Raw genomic sequence first — 21,554 nt, forward strand, 5'->3', positions numbered from 1 at the left:
CTCATTGGTGTTACTACATGAAGCCTATAACCTAAAGCAAAGGATGAGGAGAAAAGAGGAATGAGTCTCTTTTTGAGCTGCTAGATGGAAGTGGAAAGAGTGAGCAGGGAGTTGAAAACACAAAGTAGGGCATCTGTTGAATCAAGTTGCCATGTGTCATAACAATCACAGAAGACGGTACAGATATTGGTCTTATGGCCTTGGGATGAGGCTAATGCAATGTGTGATTTTGCTGTGTAAACTGTGTGCTTTGCTGTGTATTTTTCTGTGTTACCAACACATTAGCCAGTCAAGAATGAGAATCTTTAGTTTCCTTTTCTTCTTTTTTTTTCTCTCCTTCTCTCTTTGCCCCCCTCTCCCTTTCTCTCTTTCCTCTTTGTCTCCATGTACTTTCTCTCTCTCCTTTCCTTCTCTCCATCCTTCTCTCCTTTTGTTTTCTGTGGTCCCCAAGAAATTCATGGTTGAACTAAAAATTGAACTGTACCATATGTCTACTTTTTCAAGTGCTAGCTATGTAATATGGGCTTGGTAATCACAGACAGCCATTGCAGCTGCACCTGAAAATGACTGATTCAGAATAAGATAGCCTAATTATCTAGAGGGTTACACTGTGCAATCATCAACAGAAAAAAAGTACATGCTGTTGCATGAGAGATTCCCTTTGCTGGCATGGTGTCTGTGCTTTCACAAGCAGAATCCTAGAATATATGGGGGATATTTTGAAGCAGGTGAGAGCCAAACAAAGCTGAGGTTTCCTGTGACCTAACTTGTTGTTGCCTGCTGCAAGGCACAGAGGACCACAGCTACAGAACCGTCCTAACTAATGCTGAGAGCTGCCCACCTACCCACCTATCGCTTGTATTGCACCCAGGCACCAAATTCATTTCCACCCTTCGGGAATTTAAAGTAGAAGTATAACTAAAGGAGCGCAGAGCATCCTCCCTCTGCTGAGGAGAGGCCCATGACAACTGTTCACACAACTCTAGAGCTACAGCTAAATAGGCATAATTTTCACCATGCAAAGTAAATGATATTATTTTTCAGAGCTTAACTCACATGTCTGGTTTACAGCCAGTGATTCCAGTCAGTATCAATTTTATGCCTGATGCACGTGTGAAGTTTTCTCCTTTGACTGTTATTTCACTTTTGCCTAATGTAGAAATCCACAAAGGTTCAATGGAATGAATGCTGATATGCTATTAGGAAACAAAGCAAAACAAAATCTGGTTATAAAAAGGCTAGGCAGTTAAACAACAGCTGCAAAAACAACCACCACTTAGGAATGCGGGTTTTAGGACACTGGGATACATTTTTCTTATTAATTACAAGCCTTTTTAAGCTTGATCCTGTGAAGTACTGTCAATCACACCTTCTTTACAAGCTATTTTACCTACTTGTTTCATATTTCAGTTTATCTTGTAACAAAGTGCCCAAAAGAATCACAATCTGACACACTGGAAGGTAAGTATCATAAAAACCCAGCTTGAAATGATACATTTTGTGTGACCCTTGAAGAACTATGCAACAATGCCAGAGAAACCCCATGGTGCTGTCACTACAAGAGATCAGAGAAACAAATGAAGGCATCTCTTGTGACCTGAAAAGGGGAAGCAGGGTCAAATCCTAGAATGAAAAGTCGAGAAACAGTCCCAGAATTAGCTTTGCTAGAAAGTCTTTTCAAAGTCATACATAGAGCTAAAGATACAACACAACTGTGGGGATTTCTTAGTATCCCATTTTGATGCGAAGAAGTTTATAAATCTATTTTCCAGCATTTAAGAATAATCCTAATTTGTTCTAATTCTGTCAGAGTCTTGCAGAAATGTGGCCAATTTTTAAACTGTGCTTTCCTTTGTGTATCTCTATATTTACTTATTCTAACTCACTAACACTACCAAGCAAGAAGAGAGATTTTTCCCTTGTGTATTTACTCGATGCATTTGACAGCATCTCATGTTTAACCAGTTTGTTGCTTCTCCAGTTTTACAATCACACAGACGGTTTCCTCTCTGTGTATCTTTCAGACAACAAACCGAAAACATTCAAAAAAACAGGAAAATACTCATGTGAAACCACAAACTGTTTGGGACCTTCTCAGGCAAACAACTTCTAGCTTGCTTTTAGACTGCCTATAAAAAAGCTTAACGTGTGTTTTTAGAGTATTGTGCGTATCCTGATTTCTGCTGTTCACCTGTGGACGCATCCACTGAGCAGTTCAGCCTTCCCAACTTTGAGAAGGGCACTGCTGCAAAATCTCTTAGAAAGTTATAGAATCATAAAATCATAGAATAGTTTGGGTTGGAAGAGAACTTCAAAGCCCATCTAGTCCAACCCCCTGCAATGAGCAGGGACATCTTCAACTAGATCAGGTTGCTCAGAGCCCCATCCAGCCTGGTCTGGAATATCTCCAGGGATGGGGCATCTACCACCTCTCTGGGCAACCTGGGCCAGTGTTTTGCCACCCTCAGTGTAAAAACAAAAGTCCTTCCCACAGGGTTTTTCTCTCCATGTATCTTTTCATGCACCCAGAGTAGCACCAAACACTGGGTCTGGCAGCATGGGGGGACCACTAGGGTCACATTTCCATCCACTGCAAACACAGTATTTGCCCATTTCAGAAAGGTCCTTGGCACTTTGTCCCCACATGCTACCACAGCCCGCTGAATGCTAGAATGCTTTGGAGAAAATGTGAGACCTGTCACAACTGATGGAAAGCCACAACTTGTGCCTTGGGAGTGCAAAGGCTAGGGCCAGAGGGCTTGCAAAAGGGCCTCCAAGATGACCTCTGGTATGGATAATGAAGGAGGGCAAAGGAAACCCCTGACAACAGCCTGAGGAGAGAAATTCACTCCCACCCTGACATGGGGATTAGTTTAACCCTTAGTGTGCAAGCAGGACACAACTGAAGCAGAAATCTGAGAGATTAAACCCAGCGGAGCACCACTGCTTTTCTCCACCTGTGCCCCATCTCTCTCCTTCTGCCCAGCCTTCAGTACACCAAGGACAGTCAATGTCCTCTCACAAATCCAGAGGCCAAATACTACAGAAAGGAGTAAAAAGCTCCTTCGGGGCTCTCACTGGTAACCAGCAGGGAGCCCTGAAGCACAGGAATAACACAATATCAGACAGACAAACGAAGATGCCCCAGGGCTGTGGCAGGACACTGTAGCGCGCTGTGGTGCTTAGGGCTCGTGCCTTAGCTTAGCTAGCCTTTTTTCTTTTCTTACACCAAGAAGAAATGGTGGTAAGAATGGTTTATTCTGAAAGTTTCAGCCTTCCCTGAAATCATGCCTTCCTGCCTTGGACTCATGGTGCCAGCGCAGTCACTTGCAGCTCTGAGACAAGCTCCAGAGTCTGCTTCCCAGCCTGACCACCACGGTCCCTGACACCTTCCTCAGCAGCAAAAAAACCTGTGAATTTCCTCACTGAATGCAGGAGGGACCAAGCGTCCTCGCTGGGGTCTGTGGTGCTTATTTCCCCAGTATCAGAGAGCTGCTGACCTTCCAGTCACTGCATGGCAGGGAGAGAGATGCCCGGCAGCAAGAGAGAAGGGAGACAGCAGAGAGGCAGTAGGATATTTATAAAAATCACTAGTTGTGAGGCCTGTGATGAAAGCAGCGTAAACACGCAGAGACACACAGCGAGATTGCGCCAGGTCCGCAGGTAATGTAAATCAGCACAGCCCTGTCAACTTCAATAGAGCTCCACGTTTCTGAGCTGCAGCCCCCAGCCTCCTGGACAGCCCAAGGCTTCCCTGGGGCTGTGTCAACAGCGGCAGCCACATCCTCAGAGGTGTGGCTAGCACGGCTGCAGATCGCACCCGGATATCTGGCAGTGGCCCAGGTTCAGCAGCCTCTGCCACCCCCAGGGAGCTTGTCCCTGCTCCAGCACAGACTCTCCTGTAGCGCTAGCACAGGGCCCTGAGGCCACATGAAGAACTGGATAGAAGAGCTGGCCCAGGTGAAAAACAACCTGCCGAAAGACAGGGGTTGTTTCCAGCCCCATCAGTTCCCCAGCCAAGTGCACTGGCACAACTGCTAAAACTGATGCTTTGGCACAAGGAAGGGGGAAGGCACATGGATGGAAACCAGCAGCTGGAGTCAGGAGGAGGGCTGGGGCTGCCACTGGAAAAAAAAAAAAAGTATTAATCTAAATGCTCAGCTGGGGTTGTGGGAAAACACAAATCCTCTTTCTCAGCCCTCCAATAAGTTCTTAAAGCACGAACAGTCAAAGGGGAGCAGGATTTCAAATGCAATTTCAAGCCCCCTGAATGGATCAATCACTTTTAAATAAACATCTGCCTTTGGACTGCCTCTAGTGCTTTCACTGCCTTGTCCATCACTGTCTTTCCATGATAAGGCGTGTGGAAGAAAGCCATCTCCCAGGCAATTCCAACTATTTACCAATGTCAAATTAATGCACTTGGAAGCAGAGCAAAGACTTTCCTCTGTTCTTTCACCAGCCGTTAATGCTTTATACGCAGACCAAATCCAGAATATTAATGCTCAGAAGCACAAGTATTACAAACCCACTTGTCTCCGTGAAAAACAAAATGGATTTTGTGATTACGTTTGAGAAACCTCAGCTGAACAGCTGAATTTAAGAGGTAACTCCTGTTTTCACAGGTAAAAGTTTGGGTAGTTCTAACGAAACATTTAGAGATAAGAACACAGTCACTATTTATATCAACTGTGCTATCACTCACAGAAAAGCAGAAACCAAAAACTGTAGGCAGCAAATCTCTAAGTACTTACTCATCAGTCAAATTTCTCTCCACTACTCATTTCTTCCCTAACACCTGCACGTCATAAGCAACCACTGATGCCAAAATCACTCAGTTTTATGAAAAGATGAAATAACTTTGGCACCATAAAGAATGAAGGGACAACCTCGTGGTTAAAGGGCAAATTGTATAAACTCTGTGCTCACATACAGTCTATATGATTTCAATAGAGAACTCAACAGCCAGATTCAGAAGACTCTTTGGCACCAGTGACACTCCTTCCTTTCCAGCGATCCAGCTGGAGCAGGATGGATGGAGAGTAGCTCCACCTCCAGTTTTGTCTATAGCCTGGAAGGAGGGAAATTTTTTCTGGAAGTGTGAACCAAGGATTTACTAACATTCAGGTATTTTAGTTCCTGGGTGCATCCTCTAGCCACTTGTCTGTTATGCAGAAACAGGGTGGCACATCCTGCTCCTGCTTCTGCTCCCCTCGCAGCCATGTTTCAGGAGAAGTTGTGATCTGGCTGCATAAAGTGAGGAAGAGGTTTGAGACTCTGAAACCTAGTTTCACAAAGTTGTTTGTCACGGCAAAATTCAAACATGCATTTAGGTTTAGATAAGAGATTATGTTTGAGATGTTCTCCTTTTGTTGTTGTTGTTGGACAGCTTATATGTCTGAGTCCTCAGCATGCTGGCTCCTGCAGAGTGCCTAAACACAACATACAGGGGCTTCGGCACTTAGAGCAAAAATCGGTAAAATCTGCATCTAGAGGTAGGCACATAAGTATTACAGTGTTCACTGTCTCCATGCCTGGATCTGAAAGGCAAAACTTTGTTGGTATCTTTAAGCACTAACAAAACACTAAGAAAAAAATGTATCCATCCAAGTTCTGCACTGACTTTCTGTGTAACCAACTGACTGCCTCCCCATCCATATCTCTATTATTCCTGCAAAGTCCTCTCATTTTACCTAAATTTCTCCCCCAACTCAGAGAACCCAAATAATGCCGATCTTAAAATGCTAACTAACCTCTGTTTTCTGCGCAGTGGTGATCCCCTTCGAAGCAGCTGCATTGCAACTATCCTGAAAAAAATCAGCATTTCTCCATGTCAGGACAAAGAAGATAGAGACTGCAGTTCAGATGTTAAAAACACAAGGAGAAGGCATCACAGGGGATTCCAGCCCTCCCCAACAAACTTCACCTGGCAGGTGGTGGCAGGAGAGACACGCGTCCATTTACATCTGGCACACTCACCCTTGTGTATACAGCGTGAGCAGCTGGTAACACAGAAAACAGAGTTTTTGTAAGACACAGGATCTCAATCTAGATTCAGACATGAATGTGAAATTTCAAGTGACAGAAAAAAGCACAAACCCAAGAGAACAACCTGGCAATCAAGTAATGAAATGTGTAAAACACATAACCTGCATTTACCCTCTGAGCCTATTGTTGTGTTGTGCTTATTCTGAGGACAAATTCAGTATGAAATACAATCTGTGCTGAGATGCTGAGAGTCAGAAATTTCCAAAAAGCATGAAGCAGATGGAACACTCTGTGTTTCATTTTGCTGGAGTTTTCTCCAGCACATAAGTGGCCAGATAGTGCTTTTTAACCAGAAAAGGGTAGAAAGCCATTACTGATTCTTTCACAGCTTGCCTGAACTTCTGTTCTGTGTGTGTAGTGCTAGCAAGTATTGCTAATTTGCCATTGCCTTCCGCTACCAAAAAGTATGCCTGTTGGGGACTAGTTTGTCCCTATCTTGCTTTGCAATGCATCAGTCAGCATGGAGGAGAGCCAAGAGCAGCACAGGCCCTCTCCATCCATGCTGAGAAATGCTCTGATTGAGAGAAAGACAGTTGCTCCCCTGTGTTGCTCCAGGGACAGGGAGGTGATGTGTCACTTCCCAAAAACCAAGAGTTCAATTTCAACTCAGGTGCCTATGAATTATCTTCTTTGTATAGGGGAGACACAGGAATACTGTATTTACCTACAGCGTATGTTAGCCAGATCTAAGTTTTAACAACTACATATCATAAAGGGTTAGGCCAGGTACTAGGCACAAATGCTTTCTACTGATAACTCTCAACAAAGAGCGTGGCTCTGAAAAATAATGTGGACAGAACAATAGGTATTAATTATTCCTATTAGCAGATTAGATGCTACTTTCTGGCTTCATTGTATTCACGCTACCCATGGACCACATTTAAATTGCATCCAGCTCAATTAAAAAAAAAGCTCCATAAAGTGACTTTTACAGAATCCCTTGACTCCTCTGATCTAGGTCTTATCCTGAGTACCAGGGGCCTACCTTTTCCACAAGAACAAAAAGGATTTTAATGCCATTGTGACATCCTCTATTATCACTTCAGGCACTTGTCATAAATTCAGTCATTGTAATGACTCTCCTACAGCTGGCTGCCAGGGTCCCATTAAATAAAAGGGTTACCAGAAGAAGTAGCTTTCTAAGGACAGTAAAAAAAAAAAAAGGAGGGGGGGGAAGGAGGAAATGGACCAAGGAAAGGGATTTGACTACCATTAGTAAAATCTATTTCCTTAATAAATAAATTTTTAAAATGATGATACTTCAGCGCCCCTCCCCGCACACACACATGAACCCCTCATTAGATTTCAGTAGGAACCAGGGTCTTACTTTTTCAACCGAACTGTTTGTGTCATATTCCAAGAGCTTGAGGACAGCGATGCTTCGAGTACTAGACAATCTGTAAAAACATGATTGTTAGACATATGCTGGATATTACAAGAAGTAACTGAAAAGAAAAACTGAGATGAAAGCTCATGCGCCTTCATCATCGTCACGGAATCACTTGGGTTAGAAGGGACCTCCAAAGATCATCTAGTTCCAATCCCCTGCCGTGGGAAGGGACACCTTCCATTAGACCAGGTTGCTCAAAGCCCCATCCAGCCTGGGCTTGAACACTTCCAGGGATGGGGCATCCACAGCTTCTCTGGGCAACATGTTCCAATGTCTCACCACCCTCATAATGGAGAATTTCTTCCATTTATCTCATTTAAATCTACCATCTTTCAGTTTAAAGCCATTACCCCTTGTCCTATCACTACATGCCCTTGTAAAAAGTCCCTCTCCAGCTTTCTTGTAGGTCCTCTCTAGCTGGTCTCTACATGGTATGCAACTTCTCATACACACATTCACTCACACTTTTGACTGATAAAAATAACCAGATTTGGTCCTTCCATAGCACCATTCAGCTGATTTATTCCAAGACTTTATACACACACATTAATTAAGCTGATGCTACCGCTGCATGACATACAAAACCAATGTTACTGTCAGGATACAGATAAGGAAATGCTACCATGGAGCGGGGATATAAAATCATCTCCTGAAGAGCACACAGTTGTATACTGTAGCAAAGCCAGGCCCCAAATTCAAGCTTCTAACACAACAGACTGTTATAGTATGAGAGGCCCCAACATACTGCACTTCTCTCTCTTTCTGTCTGAGACTTGGTTTCAGACTCTTCTTTTGTAATCTATGCAGTAGTAATTTTCATCCTATTTAAATCTTTTATGATTGCATGAGTCAATTTGCCATTATTTCAGCTAGCAATTACTATACCAACAATTCACTGGCAGCTGTGGAATGAAAGAGTATCTTCTCCCATGAGCAGAATACCACATCGAAAAGCAAAGTTAGATATACGCCACTTAGGCCATGGTCCCTTTCATCTGTGTGCCTGCAGATGTGTACATCTGCAAAATGAATGACTGCCTGAGATCAAATGAAACCCATGTGTGCAGACTTCTCTGGCTTCTCTGTGCTAAGAACTAGATGGCTTTTTAATCCAGGAAAGTTACACAGATAAAAGGTACACCTACCTTGCAAAGGTACAGAAAGCTTTGTCACAGGCTGTTTTGTTCAGATGAAAACCAGCTTTGGCTATATAGAATCACAGAATCATTTCAGCTGAAAGAGACCCTCAGGATCATTGAGTCCAGCCATAACCGAACCTAACTCTAGCACTAAACCATGTCCCTAAGAAACTCGTCTAAATGACTTTTAAACACCTCCAGGGATGGTGACTCAACCACTTCCCTGGGCAGCCTGTTCCAATGCCTGACAACCCTTTCTGTGAATAATTTTTTCCTAATATCCAATCTCAGCCTCCCCTGGTGCAACATGTCAGTATGGCACTTGGGTGCTCACTGCAAAGGTCACCGGCCCTGCTTGCTAGAGACAGCCCTTGAGACTGGTCATATGCTTAAATACCTTACTAAATGGGTAGCAAAGTGTCCGATTTTTAACGGTATTTTAATGCTTGAAGTTGTGGATAAGCACACACAGACATTCTGAAATCCCTCACCAAGCACTTGTTTGCATCTCCAGAAATCTATATATCTGCAGAAATCTGACATGTTGGGCACAAAATTGCCTAAAACACTTGCCCATGTCATTATATGAGAAGGGTCTCAAGCCATGAGCTACTGAAAAATAGTACTTTACTAGGGGTAGTAAGTAAAAGTAAGTAACTTATCTAACTCTGGCAGAACTTGTCTTATCTTTGAAGTTTATATAAATACTTAAAAAACATCACTGTCGAATATGGTTTCCTGATTTTATCTGTGGTGAAATTAATGGAGCCTATTATTTTCGTATTGGCTTGGGCTGACCTTTCAAAATGCATCAGACTGTACTGAGTAGCAGGTATTTTCAAGATGTTTTTTTTCTAGAAATGAGACCTGAGGGAGTTTTTGCAAGTGCATCTTCTTGCAAGACTGAGGTCACTTTAGACAAGGTACCATGAGCAGTCAATGTAACTTGCACACTTGCATTATCCACTAATATATCTCGGCTCATAGGAGCATGTGAGTGGCAGTAACACTGGCAAGCAGTAGCTAAGCTCACAGCCTCCTGGTTAACACTGTCAAAGGGCTCATTGGCACAAAGGACAGGCAAGGCAAGCTGGCTTCCGTAACAGTATACTCTGAAAACCTGCTAATGGAGTAAGAGAAAGCCTTAGTCTGAGAAGACAAAGAATCAAAACAATGTACTCCATATTTACAAGAAAACACGGCTTTCAGGACTGGGTCAATAAAGGACATTTTCTTCTTCTCTAATGCATTTGCCCCTCTTAAAAATCCACTAATAGTGTTTACTAAAGACTACTTAATAAACCAGTGTACTCTTGGATATCACCCTGGCTGTCACCTGCTAGTGACAAAGTCTTTTCTTCTTAATTCCCAAATCAATATTGGACAGGAACTTGACACAATGCTTGTGTTATGCCAGAGGATCTTTTACCATACAAAGGCCATAGGATGAGCTCCCGAGATCCCAATATTCCAAGGACCCTCCTTCAGGGGCAAGGGTCCCTGAGAGAGCTCTTCGCAGTACTGAGCTCTTCAGAAAAACAGGTTATTGTAAATTCTGGTTAACATTTCATTCCTCTTTCTACACAAAGTCATAATAAGAGAATCAGATTCATGCAGACTATTACATGTCTTTGGGGCTATATTATCTAGGAAAAGATAAAGGCAGGAATTTATCTGAATTTTCTGTTTCCTCTTCAAGTCACTTAAGAGCACATAGTATCCTTGAGCTTGCTATCTTTGTCCCTCAGTTTAGATTAAAACTCTCTTTTGTATTCTAACATAAGCAACTTCAAAAAGGGTCAAGGTCAACACCTGTATTATAATAAAAAAGCTTTGTGCTTCTATGCAGACCCTTGAAGCAATGCAACGGGGACATTTTCCTCCTATTAGTCAAATAAGACTCTACTGTGCAGGAGTATCATCTGATCATTGAGACAAACGCCTAGAGAACAGCTCAAAAGTCTAGACATTCAGTAATTTACCACCTCATTCTAAAACTTGTCATTGCCCATAAGATGCACAAAACAGATCACATGCATCACGCATCCAATACAAATGGTTACTGCCTCTAATTCTGAGAAACTACTGGTGAACAAAGCAGTATAAGAACTATTGCAAAAGGATTCAACAAACAATTAAGAAAAATAAATGAAATCAAGTAAAAAAGATGTATCAGTCAAATTGCCCCAGAACCACGTATTTTTCTGCTAACCCTCTATGTGGGACAATCACTTTCTCACAAGTGCCTAAGTTAGGTTGAAACAGTTAATTGAATGTTAAGATTATTTATTGCACAGAGATTCGTAGTCAGATTCTCCTCTTATTTATGCTAGTGCAGTTTCTTGCAAAAACAAATTCTGTCTGCAGATGAGAGAAGGGTTAAGATGAGTTAATTTGTCAAAGCAGAGCACTGGACCAACATTGCTTCCACAGCTCCAGCCAACTTGATTGTCATTGCAGCTATCTGAAGTTTCCTTAGACAGTGATTAGTGGCACCATGTAAACACAGCCCTAGTGCTAAAACACTGCACTGCTATAGGCTGAACTGAGGAAGCTGCTTCTAGCCATAGGTTAACATGCTTTATTACTTCTAGAAAGGATTCCATCTTAACAAATCTTTAATTATCAAGAATAGCGTGAGTATACTCAAATCATTCGACAAAACATGAACTTTTTTTTCAATGACATCTAATAAAAGGCCACACCTACTCTCACACTCATTAGGCCTGTATTTATGCTCAGTCCTCCTCAGTAATAAAGGACAGTGCATAAGAATTAAATACATGTAATAGAAAAACATACCATTATCAGTTATCACTGGAGTGGTTAGATTGCAGAAACAGGATGAGTTTTTCAGCACTACATTTTCATAAAATATTTCAACAGGTTTTACAATTTTGATCACACAGGAAGTAAGGATTTTGTTTATGCTTGCAGCCACGGCAACCTATAAAACAATAAAAACAAGAATACAACAGATTTCTTAGAACACTTGCTGACACCTTGTCTTTACATAAAACTATGAACTATGAGATGTACGAAATGAAAATTTTTGTGGTGGAAACAGATGATTAGCTAGGTAGCCTCTCAAGGGAGAGGGTGTCTCCCAAATGAAGAGGCAATACAGAAAGAGTCCTGAAAAATACAGCATTGCTTACTTCCAGAAATTACATGGATCTGTAAGGTATGTTAGGGGAGCAATCTGGAATAATTTGGAATTTTAAAACAAGAATTTTGCTGTTATAGTCTCTTAGAAGCATTTGAGTAAGAATGTACAAATCCTCACAGAAAGTCAACGTTTGCATCCATTACCAAAGTGCACTTAATTATGAAACAGAATTTGTCTTGTAATGAATTATCCTTTGTTTCTGGCTGAGAGGGCTTTATAAATATGATTACATTAGTGCATTCAATCAGGAAACCAGAAACAATAGCATGCAGATTAAGTGGCCAGTCACAATACTTGATAATCAAATACTCAGTACGGCTGTGTGAGCTGTGAACAGATACTGAGTAAATACTAATATTAAACACTTAAAGACGCATTTGTGTTAGCATTTGTGTCCCAGTGAATTTTTGCAACTTGTCACAAAGCTCAGAACTTACAAAATGCACTTGATACATAATCACTGGAAATATTAAAATAGTTGATCAAATGATATAATGGAAACGTTGCCTTTGTCAGCATAGTGAACTTTTGACTCAACATCATGAAGTGTAGCTTCAGGATACATTTTATAGGAGAGGAAGCGAACGTCTATCTGAATGACACATTCAGCTTAATGGGATTTCCCATACATTTGCCAATTGCTGAGATAAGAGGGACTAATATATGGAATGTGGTGACAAAGAAGGGGAGCTGCAGAAAGCAACAAATGACACATTTAAAGTCACAATAAACAAATGTATATAAAACTGGGTGTACATACCTGATTTTTGGCAGGGAAACTTAGCAAGATTTTCAGATCTTTATCAGGTGCATGTGAAATGTCATACCAACCCTTTGTGCTATTCGACCCTGTACAATTTTCTTTTAAAGTGCACCTAAAAATACACATAAAATTATACTAGCCTCCTTATCATGGCTTTGACTTCAGACACTGTACTTCAACTTATTTAATGTTATTGATTTTTTACAGGAACACTATTGATTTTTTACAGGAATATGATTACAACTGCAAAAAGCTTCAGGAAAACAATCAGCAAGTTCTTCTGCTTATCAAAATAAATTACAATGCATTGATGTATGCCCTAGGGTCCTGATTAAGTCAATGGGACTCAAGCAAATAATAGATGCTTGGCCAGTAACAGTGGTCTTAGTACCCTGGGAAGGAATTCATAGCCCCCAACTTGACTGATCCACAGTACAGCTCCAGATCTGACCAACCCCACCGCCCAGTTCCCTCTACACTCAATGGGGAGACTTATGCTCTTTCAGGGTGCAATTCACCTAACCTGTTTTAGACATTCATACAAAAATGAACTGAATCACACTATAGAAGCTGCTCATTCTCACCAAAGAGTATAAGAGGAGAAAGGGGTGAAGCTCAGATGCAGAGCTATGCTATGGATGTGTCTAGTTGATGAGATGCATCCTCCTTCCTAATCAACTCTGTCATCAACTGCTGTGAATGGCAATCTTCCCGTTTTATGTCAGTGCACTTGGTTAAAAGTACCAGGTTTGAAAAGGTAGTTCAAAATAAATTTCTCTCCCTCCAACAAAATCCGCCTCAGAAGTAGGATGGCACAAAGCAAACAAAAAAAGTTATAGATGCCAAACTGTAGGAAACAGAAACTACACAACAGAATATTAGGGAAGAATGAGGAAACACTGGCATATGCAAGTACTACAAAGATTACATGTATTAAAAGCACAATAAGAAAAAGAGAATGCAGGCATATAAGATGGACAATCACCGAGTTTGAAAGGTGAATCCTTAAAATACTGCCTTCTGTGAACAGTTAATAAAAAATCCATAGATTAACTCCAAGTAATTTCTCATAGCTAGCAATTAAAGACAAGTGCTAACTGCACATATCTTAATATTTTAGTATTAAAATTGAATATTTATAAACAAATGTAACATTTAATGTTGTTTTAACATATTACTTTTTTACCAAATGTAGAAGCATGCATAGCTTCAATGATGTCATCAGTGACATGTGTCTTAATGAACTAGACATGAGGAAGAAATTTCTTACAATGAGGGTGTAAAACACTGGCACAGGGTGCCCAGAGAGGTGGTAGATGCCCCATCCCTAGAGACATTCCAGGCCAGGCTGGACGGGGCTCTGAGCAACCTGATCTAGTTGAAGATGTCCCTGCTCATTGGAGGGCACTGGACTAGATGATCTTTGAAGGTCCCTTCCAACCCCAACTGTTCTATGATTCTATGAACTATTCTTTCGCTAAAAACTAGAAATGAGTACATACTTGCAAAGCATGGGCCTTTTTTATGAGGAGCTCACTGTACAAACAATCTGTTTTCTCTCCAGAAGGAATAAAACAAGAATGACTTTCAAGAAAAATATCCGCTGCTCTCCAAAATGCCCCAAATAACCCCACAAACTATAGAAACCATTAAATCCTCTTCCTTGTAGACCAAGACGTTGGCAACTGGAATGCAGTTAAGCGCAAGGTCACTTCCTTTGTGGTCTGACTCAGGAAATTGAGTTCCTGCTGCACAAGAACCTGGTGGGGCTTTGCATCTGAATACATGCAGATCATAGCTATACTTTAAGAAATTGAGATTATGCCTCACGAATTTCAAACTGTCTTAACTAACTTAACTTAACTGTCACATTTCAGACTCATTTATATCTCTCTTCACCTTACTGAGAACATCAAGGTCCATTAGCACCACAGTTTTAGAACCACAGAGGATATCAATAGATGTGGATAAACCAGATGCTCAGATATGTACAGGTAGATAACTCTTCACTGGCAATGATGTATAGGAGAGAGAGATCCTATGGTTTCTGACAGGCTGAGGATCGTAACGCTGAAAATGCAAGGCAACGTTCACTTGGCACTAAATGAGTGTATGCATTTCAGTGACATCAAAATTAAAATATTAAAAAAGAAAACTGCTTATAAAGCTGAATATTTAAAACTTTGCTAGGTCAGAGTTATTTGTCTTCTTAAGGTGCCTGAGGAACACAAGCAATGAACTTGTTTCCCTCATCTACACCAAAAAATCTAAGAGTTTAATAGCAAAAAAAAATAATGTCACCCAGAAGCCAGGGTTGTGCTTGTCTTCGTGCCGGGAAAAATGTGTCTTTTGTTGCTCTAAAAGCTGACCTTTAACACTCAAACAATGTGCCATGGAGAATGGTCATTTTCTAGGAAACAGTCTCAAAGGGGGAGTAGAGCATCAGCATAAATTCTCACAACTGCCCTGTACAGGCCAAGAGTAACAGGAATTCCACTCACATAAAGATGATATTATTTTGTTATAGCTCTATTTTTAGAAAATTTATAATGTTTGTAAGCACACTGGAATGAATACAACAGATAAATATTATTTGTGAATCACATGGTTCTGAAAATTGACATACAGACTCAGTCAACTACTAAGAAAGCAAAATTATCAATGCTGCAGAAGTAGCTGAAAGTTTCTGGAATCTGGTTTTCTTGTAAAGCTGGACTGGACCCTATACAAGTATGAAGGTATAAGGTATGAAACCCTACGATCAGATTTCAGACATGCATAGATATGTGTACAGAGAAAAGAAGAGTCAAGATACTTTTAATCTTTCACAGCAAGCTAGTTCTTTATACTGCTAAAGAGTCCTCTTCATAATTGGAATGAAGTTCCTCTTATTTCATTATAATAACATGATGCCTATGCATACTGGCTCATTCATATTTACTTAAGTCTCTGCTTCACTAATCTTGTATTAACTACAAATCATACTGCGTTTGCCTTCTCTGCCTTGCTAAAGCACACTGATTCCTTCATGGAATGAGAACATGGTTTCAGATTAAGTTTTGGCTTCCTTTTCCAAGGTAGCAACCCCTGAATCAAGTCAACAGGTGTCACAAACACTGACCAAATTCAAATTAAGTCTGGTCATGTCAGACAAGTAAGACATAGTGTGTTATTTCTATATGGAACATTCATGTAAAACATCAGTGCCTTGTATTGGAATAACTTCAACGTACTTCAGGCAAATCTGATTAATCTACAGAAAATCTATGAACATTAAGAGAAATCACACAATGCTATGACGGCTTGTTTTGAATGATTGTGAGAAGGAAAATGTATATATTTGTCACTATGGAGAAAGAGCAGAAATAGGAACAGTAGAAACATTTTTTTTCATTTTGTTTTCACTTGCAATAAGATGTGCAGATTTTTTTCGTCAAATTACTGGATTTGAGTTCACACTGTCTTTAAAATGAAGCACTGCTGGTAATTTTTGTTTTAAAAATTGAGTGCATATTTAACATAAAATTTATTTCCAAGTTCTCAAAATTATTATGGAATATATTGCTTTAGTGGACATGTATGTACTTTGATTAAAATACTGGTTAAAAACATGTCTTACTCTTTTTCTAAAGATTCACTCAGAGCTTTCTTTTTCTCAAAGCCACATATTTGATGATGCTAAGTGCTTACCAGTGAAAAATGATGTGGGTGTTGAAAAGGATTCATATTAGAGTAATTCATTTTTTCTCCAAAAGTGTAAATTGTTTCTGTTTCAGTCGAATGGAAACTTTTGGTGATTCCCCTCACAAACACAGGAGTTACTGACTAATAACTGTTATTCGCAAACTCTTTATAAGGTAACTAAAAGCCTGAAAAGCTTAGCACTGTAACACATACAGTTTCTAACAAGGTAGAAAAAGAGAGTTTGAAGAAAACACATTACAGAATAAACACCCGCTCTCTTCTAACAACTACCTTTGCAAACACAAAGTAGCAGGTCTTCAGTAAAATCACATTAACATTGAAACAAACCAAAATGGGTAGTATTAACCTTCTAAAAGAAGGCTACTAGCAGAATTCCTCAAAAAATCAATCTTATAACCATTTTTGTGTAATATTTTAAGCACTGATGAACTGGCACAAAAGAAGGTTTATACAGTCAACATCTGCTGATGGTACAAAGTTGGGAACATTATCATGTACAGGAGGATGAGAACATCACACAGGAAAACTTGGATAACCATGAAATGGGATGACATTTCAAAGCATAAAGTACAAGAACATGTATCTAAAGCAACAGAAATCTCACAACCCATATGTGCTATAGACTGGAAACTCATCAGTTGGAAAGAAAACAAAGGAAGAGAAGGACCTGGGGGCATTATTTGATCATGGATGATTGTGGCCCATCAACATGATGCAGTCATGAAAAAGACGTTTGTGATCCCAGAACACAGTGAGGTGCTTCCTGGATAGACTGATTAAACACCACTGAGCAAGGCACAGCTGAAATCTCTCTGGAATACTGTGACAGTCCTGGGCATTCTTATTTTAAAAGGATGCATAAACTTCACAAAAGCGCTATCAGAGTGGAGTTAAGAAAGGAGAGTCTTATGTGAGAGGATCTCAGTGATGTTGGCTGTTTTAGCACAGCAAAATGAAAGTGAAAAATCAAGACTGCTTTCACAAAAACATTGGAGAGATAAGTGCGAGGGAGGGGGAAAACCTATTTAAACCAAGGTGGCGTGAGCACCAGAACAAATGAGTATAACCTGTCCATGAACACACATGTGAAGAAAATGAGCAGACAGATCTTGGCCAGCAGAACAACAAGATGTTCAGACAGCCACACAACCAGGGCAGGGAGGACAAAAAGCCTGTCTAAATTTAGGATAGTCCTTGATTAGTTTATGAGTAGGTTTACATGATGTGGTTTCTCGCAATTGCCAAGACTAGGCTTGACGACCCAGACGTTTCTCCCATCTAGGCCAAAGATGTAAGATGTACAGTAGCTTTCAAACCTGCCTCAAACAAAGCAGCAAAGCTAATGAATCAAATGTGAGGATGAAGTGTTTAGAAATAAATTATCCTCTGACCTAAACCAAAGGCAGTGGTTCCAAAGCAAGGAGCTAGGAATACTGAAGGCAACTGAGCACACTTTCCTGTTCTCACATGCAAGATGCTCCTAGCTATCAAGATGCTTCAAATACAACTACATAATTTTATCTCTCAATCAATTTGGAAAGCAAAAACATCTGTTCTAAAACCAAATTAACTTACCCTTTTTAACCCAACATAGATTTTATGGGTAGATACCAAAAATTGGAGGGTTAACATATTCTTCAAAAGGTGCAGAGCTCCCTTTCACATGACAATAAAGTGTCTCACATTTATGGCTATCTGATTCCATAAAAATACAGTAGATATAATCTTGATACTGAATAGCCCCAAGACAGACAAAATGTACACTGACTAATAATGCATTGTTTTTATATGAAAGTCTAAAATACAAAAAAAATACCTTTGATTTGAAGAACACCACCCACAGTAAGGATCCTTTGCAGATAAGCATTCTTGCTGAGAAACATATCTGCCACAATTTGCAACTGGTATTCTTCTTACCTAAAACAAAAGAATGCAATAACACACTGAATTAAAACAGCCTCCATAAACAGGGAAATTGAGGGTTACCATTAAAAACCTGACTGCAACCAAGCACAATAACGTCAGGAAAGTTTCCTTATAGACTCCCCTCTGCCAGAAGACCTTTGGATAGAAAAATGCAGCCTATTTTACACACGCTGTATTTTGTCATCAGATGATGAAACTTCTCTGACAATGACAAGGCCAGCATGGACAGAGTAATGCAGGAAAAACTAATCAGCATAGTGAATTATAGATAACAATAGAAAGGAGGTATATTTTACAAATAATGTTCTGCTTAGCAGAACATCATTTTCCTCTCATCACAACTGAGATTTTTAAATGATTGATGAAGGTGCATCCAAAAATGCATGCGCAAAACAAAATGCATCTGTGTTTGCATCACCATGTCAGGTAACTGCATGTGCACACTAGAACAAACACATGCAACTACTTAGCATGCATGAAAATGCTATTTCAATACGTAAATGTAATTGTGGCTATACTGTATGTAGCTATACTTGTACATTCAGCTCGAATATCCTAGCCAGCCATTTTCAGAAAAGGAAAGGAAGAAGAAAAAGAGAAAGCTGATTACAAATACTGAATACAAATAATGTTATTAACAACAATGTTAATTAATAATATTAGTTAGAAAAATATTCCTAATTCAAACCATTTTTTACAAACCTGCAAGAATTAAAAGTTGTTATATTTTGTGAACAGTTCTGCTTTCTGCAGAACTATATTTACTATTTACTGTTTTTTCAGCCATATCTTGTAAAATTCAATTTATCTGAAGGTGCGTGAGAGACTCAGTTCAGAAACCAGCCAACAGCCTAGACTACTAGCAAGTTAAAAAAGACAGTGTAGAAGCCTTATTTAAGCTCCAAGAGATGATTAGAGAAAGGCATTTATTCCCAAAAGCTGTTTTTCCTCTATTACAACCTGCTTTTTACCAAAGGTAAAGAAAATCCAAGTCTTTACTTTGAATATCTACATATGCTTTTGAATGAAATATTGATCCCTCCTGCATTTGTGATAGATGGTTTGTATCAGTCAGGAGTTCTCCTACCAACTTACCCACTCCTTCAGCCAGCAGGCTAAAACATTATGTTCGCTGCTTGAAAAGCAATTTTATTCTAAGTGAAGGTAATAAAGTGCTGGGTGAAATCCTGTCCAGCTAAGATGGACAGTTAGTCCTTACGTGTTCCCTGCCATCTTCCCCGTTGCTGAGCTGAATTTGTGGAGCTGCTGCTCAGTACCCTGCTGCAGAATGTGCTCCAACAACTGCACCGGCTCCTGCATGAGATGCAGCTCTGATGCATTTGTTCACATGCAGGAGCTCCCAGGGATTGCTGAGTGCCTTGGCTTCACTATGTGTGCACATTAATCACTTCTGATCATGCTTTTGGTTTGTTTGTTTGTTTGTTTTTTCTTTCAAAGTCTATGCCTAACTGAAGACGATGAGAATTTTACCATTGATTTCAGCAGAACTAAGATTTCAAACCCATCTCTCAAATTATGAGATTTCTCCAAAAGAGAAACTTCGTAATTGACTAGCAAACCCTGACCTGTCAATAACTGGATTGCTAATTCAGAGAAACTCCATGTCCAAAGAGTTTACAAGCTTTGTTTGCTACCTCCAAGCTTGATTCTGCATGATGCCTCCAGGAAAAAGAGAAACAAAGACTCTCTCAACAGAATGACATCAAATAAGCAGGGGTTTAAGGGTGTAGCAACAATGGGCAGCAACCATGACACTGGAGGCTCTTCCGAGCTCTGCAGAAGTACAGCCCAAACTTAGATAACATAACCAGACATCAGATGTAAAGTTGGCAACTGCAATTTGGATACTTAAGGTCTAACTCTGACCCAAACTGATGCATAACTTATAAAGTACCAGAAATCCTTAAAGCAGTAGTTTATTTGAATTTATTATTTTATATAATATTGTGCTTACCTTATTGGCAGAGGACAGATAGATGTAGTTATTATCTACTGGATCAAGTCGAAGTTTGGGGAAAATGGAGGTTTCTTCCTTGATTTCGTATAAAACCTCTGGGCAATTAGATTCCATATCCTCATTAAGAATAGCCTGAAACACATGAAAACAAATTATTCACAAGTCCTTTTATTTATCAGTTCGTATTTTAAACAAAAGCCTAATTTCAGCTACATCAGAGCTTCTGAGATGGTTTACGGTGCCCTGATTCAATTCAGCTACTGCAGTGGCTCTTAAACTGCAGGAAGAAGGAGTAAAAGGCCACCAGAAGAGAATTTCAACAGAATCCATGCCAGACACATTTTGCCCTGAATCTGGCACTGGTTTAGTGTATGAAATGTCCCTCCCACCAACTATGTTCCTGATTGACGCAGAAAGTGAATGTGGAAGAGATGCCTATATCCCAAAGTCATAATGTGTTAAGTATTCCTATGAATGGAAAAGAAAGTATTAGCCTTTAGAAAACAAATTAACATCCAGACATGCATAAAGTAAAAAAGAACTTACACAAGTTACTGATTAATGTCTTCAGGACATGTGGCTTCTGTGAGTATACATCGGAGGTGGTATTTTTTTTCTAACCTTGCCCAACTCTACAGTTTTCCACCATCCTTCTCACAGAATTCAAGAGAACCCGAAGCAACAGAAACTTTATTTTGCAAGTTAATAAGCATGCCAACATTGATATAAGGTTTTCCATAAATACGATTAAACAAGGGAGATATGTTCATGATCTCCACTGTGCTAAGGAGACACGGGAAGACTTCAATTTCATATTTCATTATCAAAAGCAGGGTGAGGTCAAATGGGCAAATGCTCTTCAAGCTCTCTAATATATTCCTCTCCAACTGCCTCCTTAATAAAAACAAAAAACGAGAGTCATCCTTTGCAGTGTAGACAGGAAATGCACATTCTTGCAAAGCCCAGAAAAAAATTAAAGCATAAAAGACATTTGACTGTACGGTTGAAAAGTTTGATAATGAGATAAGATGACTTCTACTTCTAGGTGATTGATTTAAACTAGCGTAGGTCACCTATTCAGAAGCTAAGGCAAAATGAATCTTGACTTTTCTCTCTAATGGACAGCTATTCACATCACACAGATAAGCTAACAAACAAGGAAATATGTTCCCTTTCTTTGTTCCCAAAACCTAACAATATTTAATATTTCTATTGGAAAAATCAGAGCAAGGAAGGAAACAAAAGACAGAGCAACTGAGAGCTACATAGTCCATAAACTGACACTGTGGGCATTAGCAGTTTAACGAAATGTTTCCATGAATTTTAAGTAGGATATATAATTGCTTTTGAAAGTTATCTTGCTCTCCAAGTAACAATATGGCAGTTACTTCACAAACAAACAAAAAACAAACAGAGATTCAGGGTATTTTATCTGT

General features: G+C 39.8%; 1 protein-coding gene across 2 annotated transcripts in view; it reads right to left on the minus strand.

Annotated features, from left to right (window-relative positions):
- PLXNC1 (plexin C1) overlaps positions 1-21,554 on the minus strand; it is a 71,362-nt gene that overhangs the window by 38,584 nt on the left and 11,224 nt on the right. For both annotated transcript variants that reach the window (XM_082075976.1, XM_082075975.1), the window contains exons 3-10: positions 20,116-20,250; positions 18,031-18,131; positions 12,507-12,621; positions 11,380-11,524; positions 7,376-7,445; positions 5,927-6,002; positions 5,754-5,807; positions 1,057-1,196 (exon numbers count right to left, since the gene is read on the minus strand). In XM_082075976.1, coding sequence (XP_081932102.1) covers positions 1,057-1,196; positions 5,754-5,807; positions 5,927-6,002; positions 7,376-7,445; positions 11,380-11,524; positions 12,507-12,621; positions 18,031-18,131; positions 20,116-20,250 — 836 coding nt within the window. The remainder of the gene's footprint in view (positions 1-1,056; positions 1,197-5,753; positions 5,808-5,926; positions 6,003-7,375; positions 7,446-11,379; positions 11,525-12,506; positions 12,622-18,030; positions 18,132-20,115; positions 20,251-21,554) is intronic.

The sequence above is a fragment of the Streptopelia decaocto genome, assembly GCF_964273445.1.
Source record: "Streptopelia decaocto genome assembly, chromosome: 1".
Taxonomy (NCBI): domain Eukaryota; kingdom Metazoa; phylum Chordata; class Aves; order Columbiformes; family Columbidae; genus Streptopelia; species Streptopelia decaocto.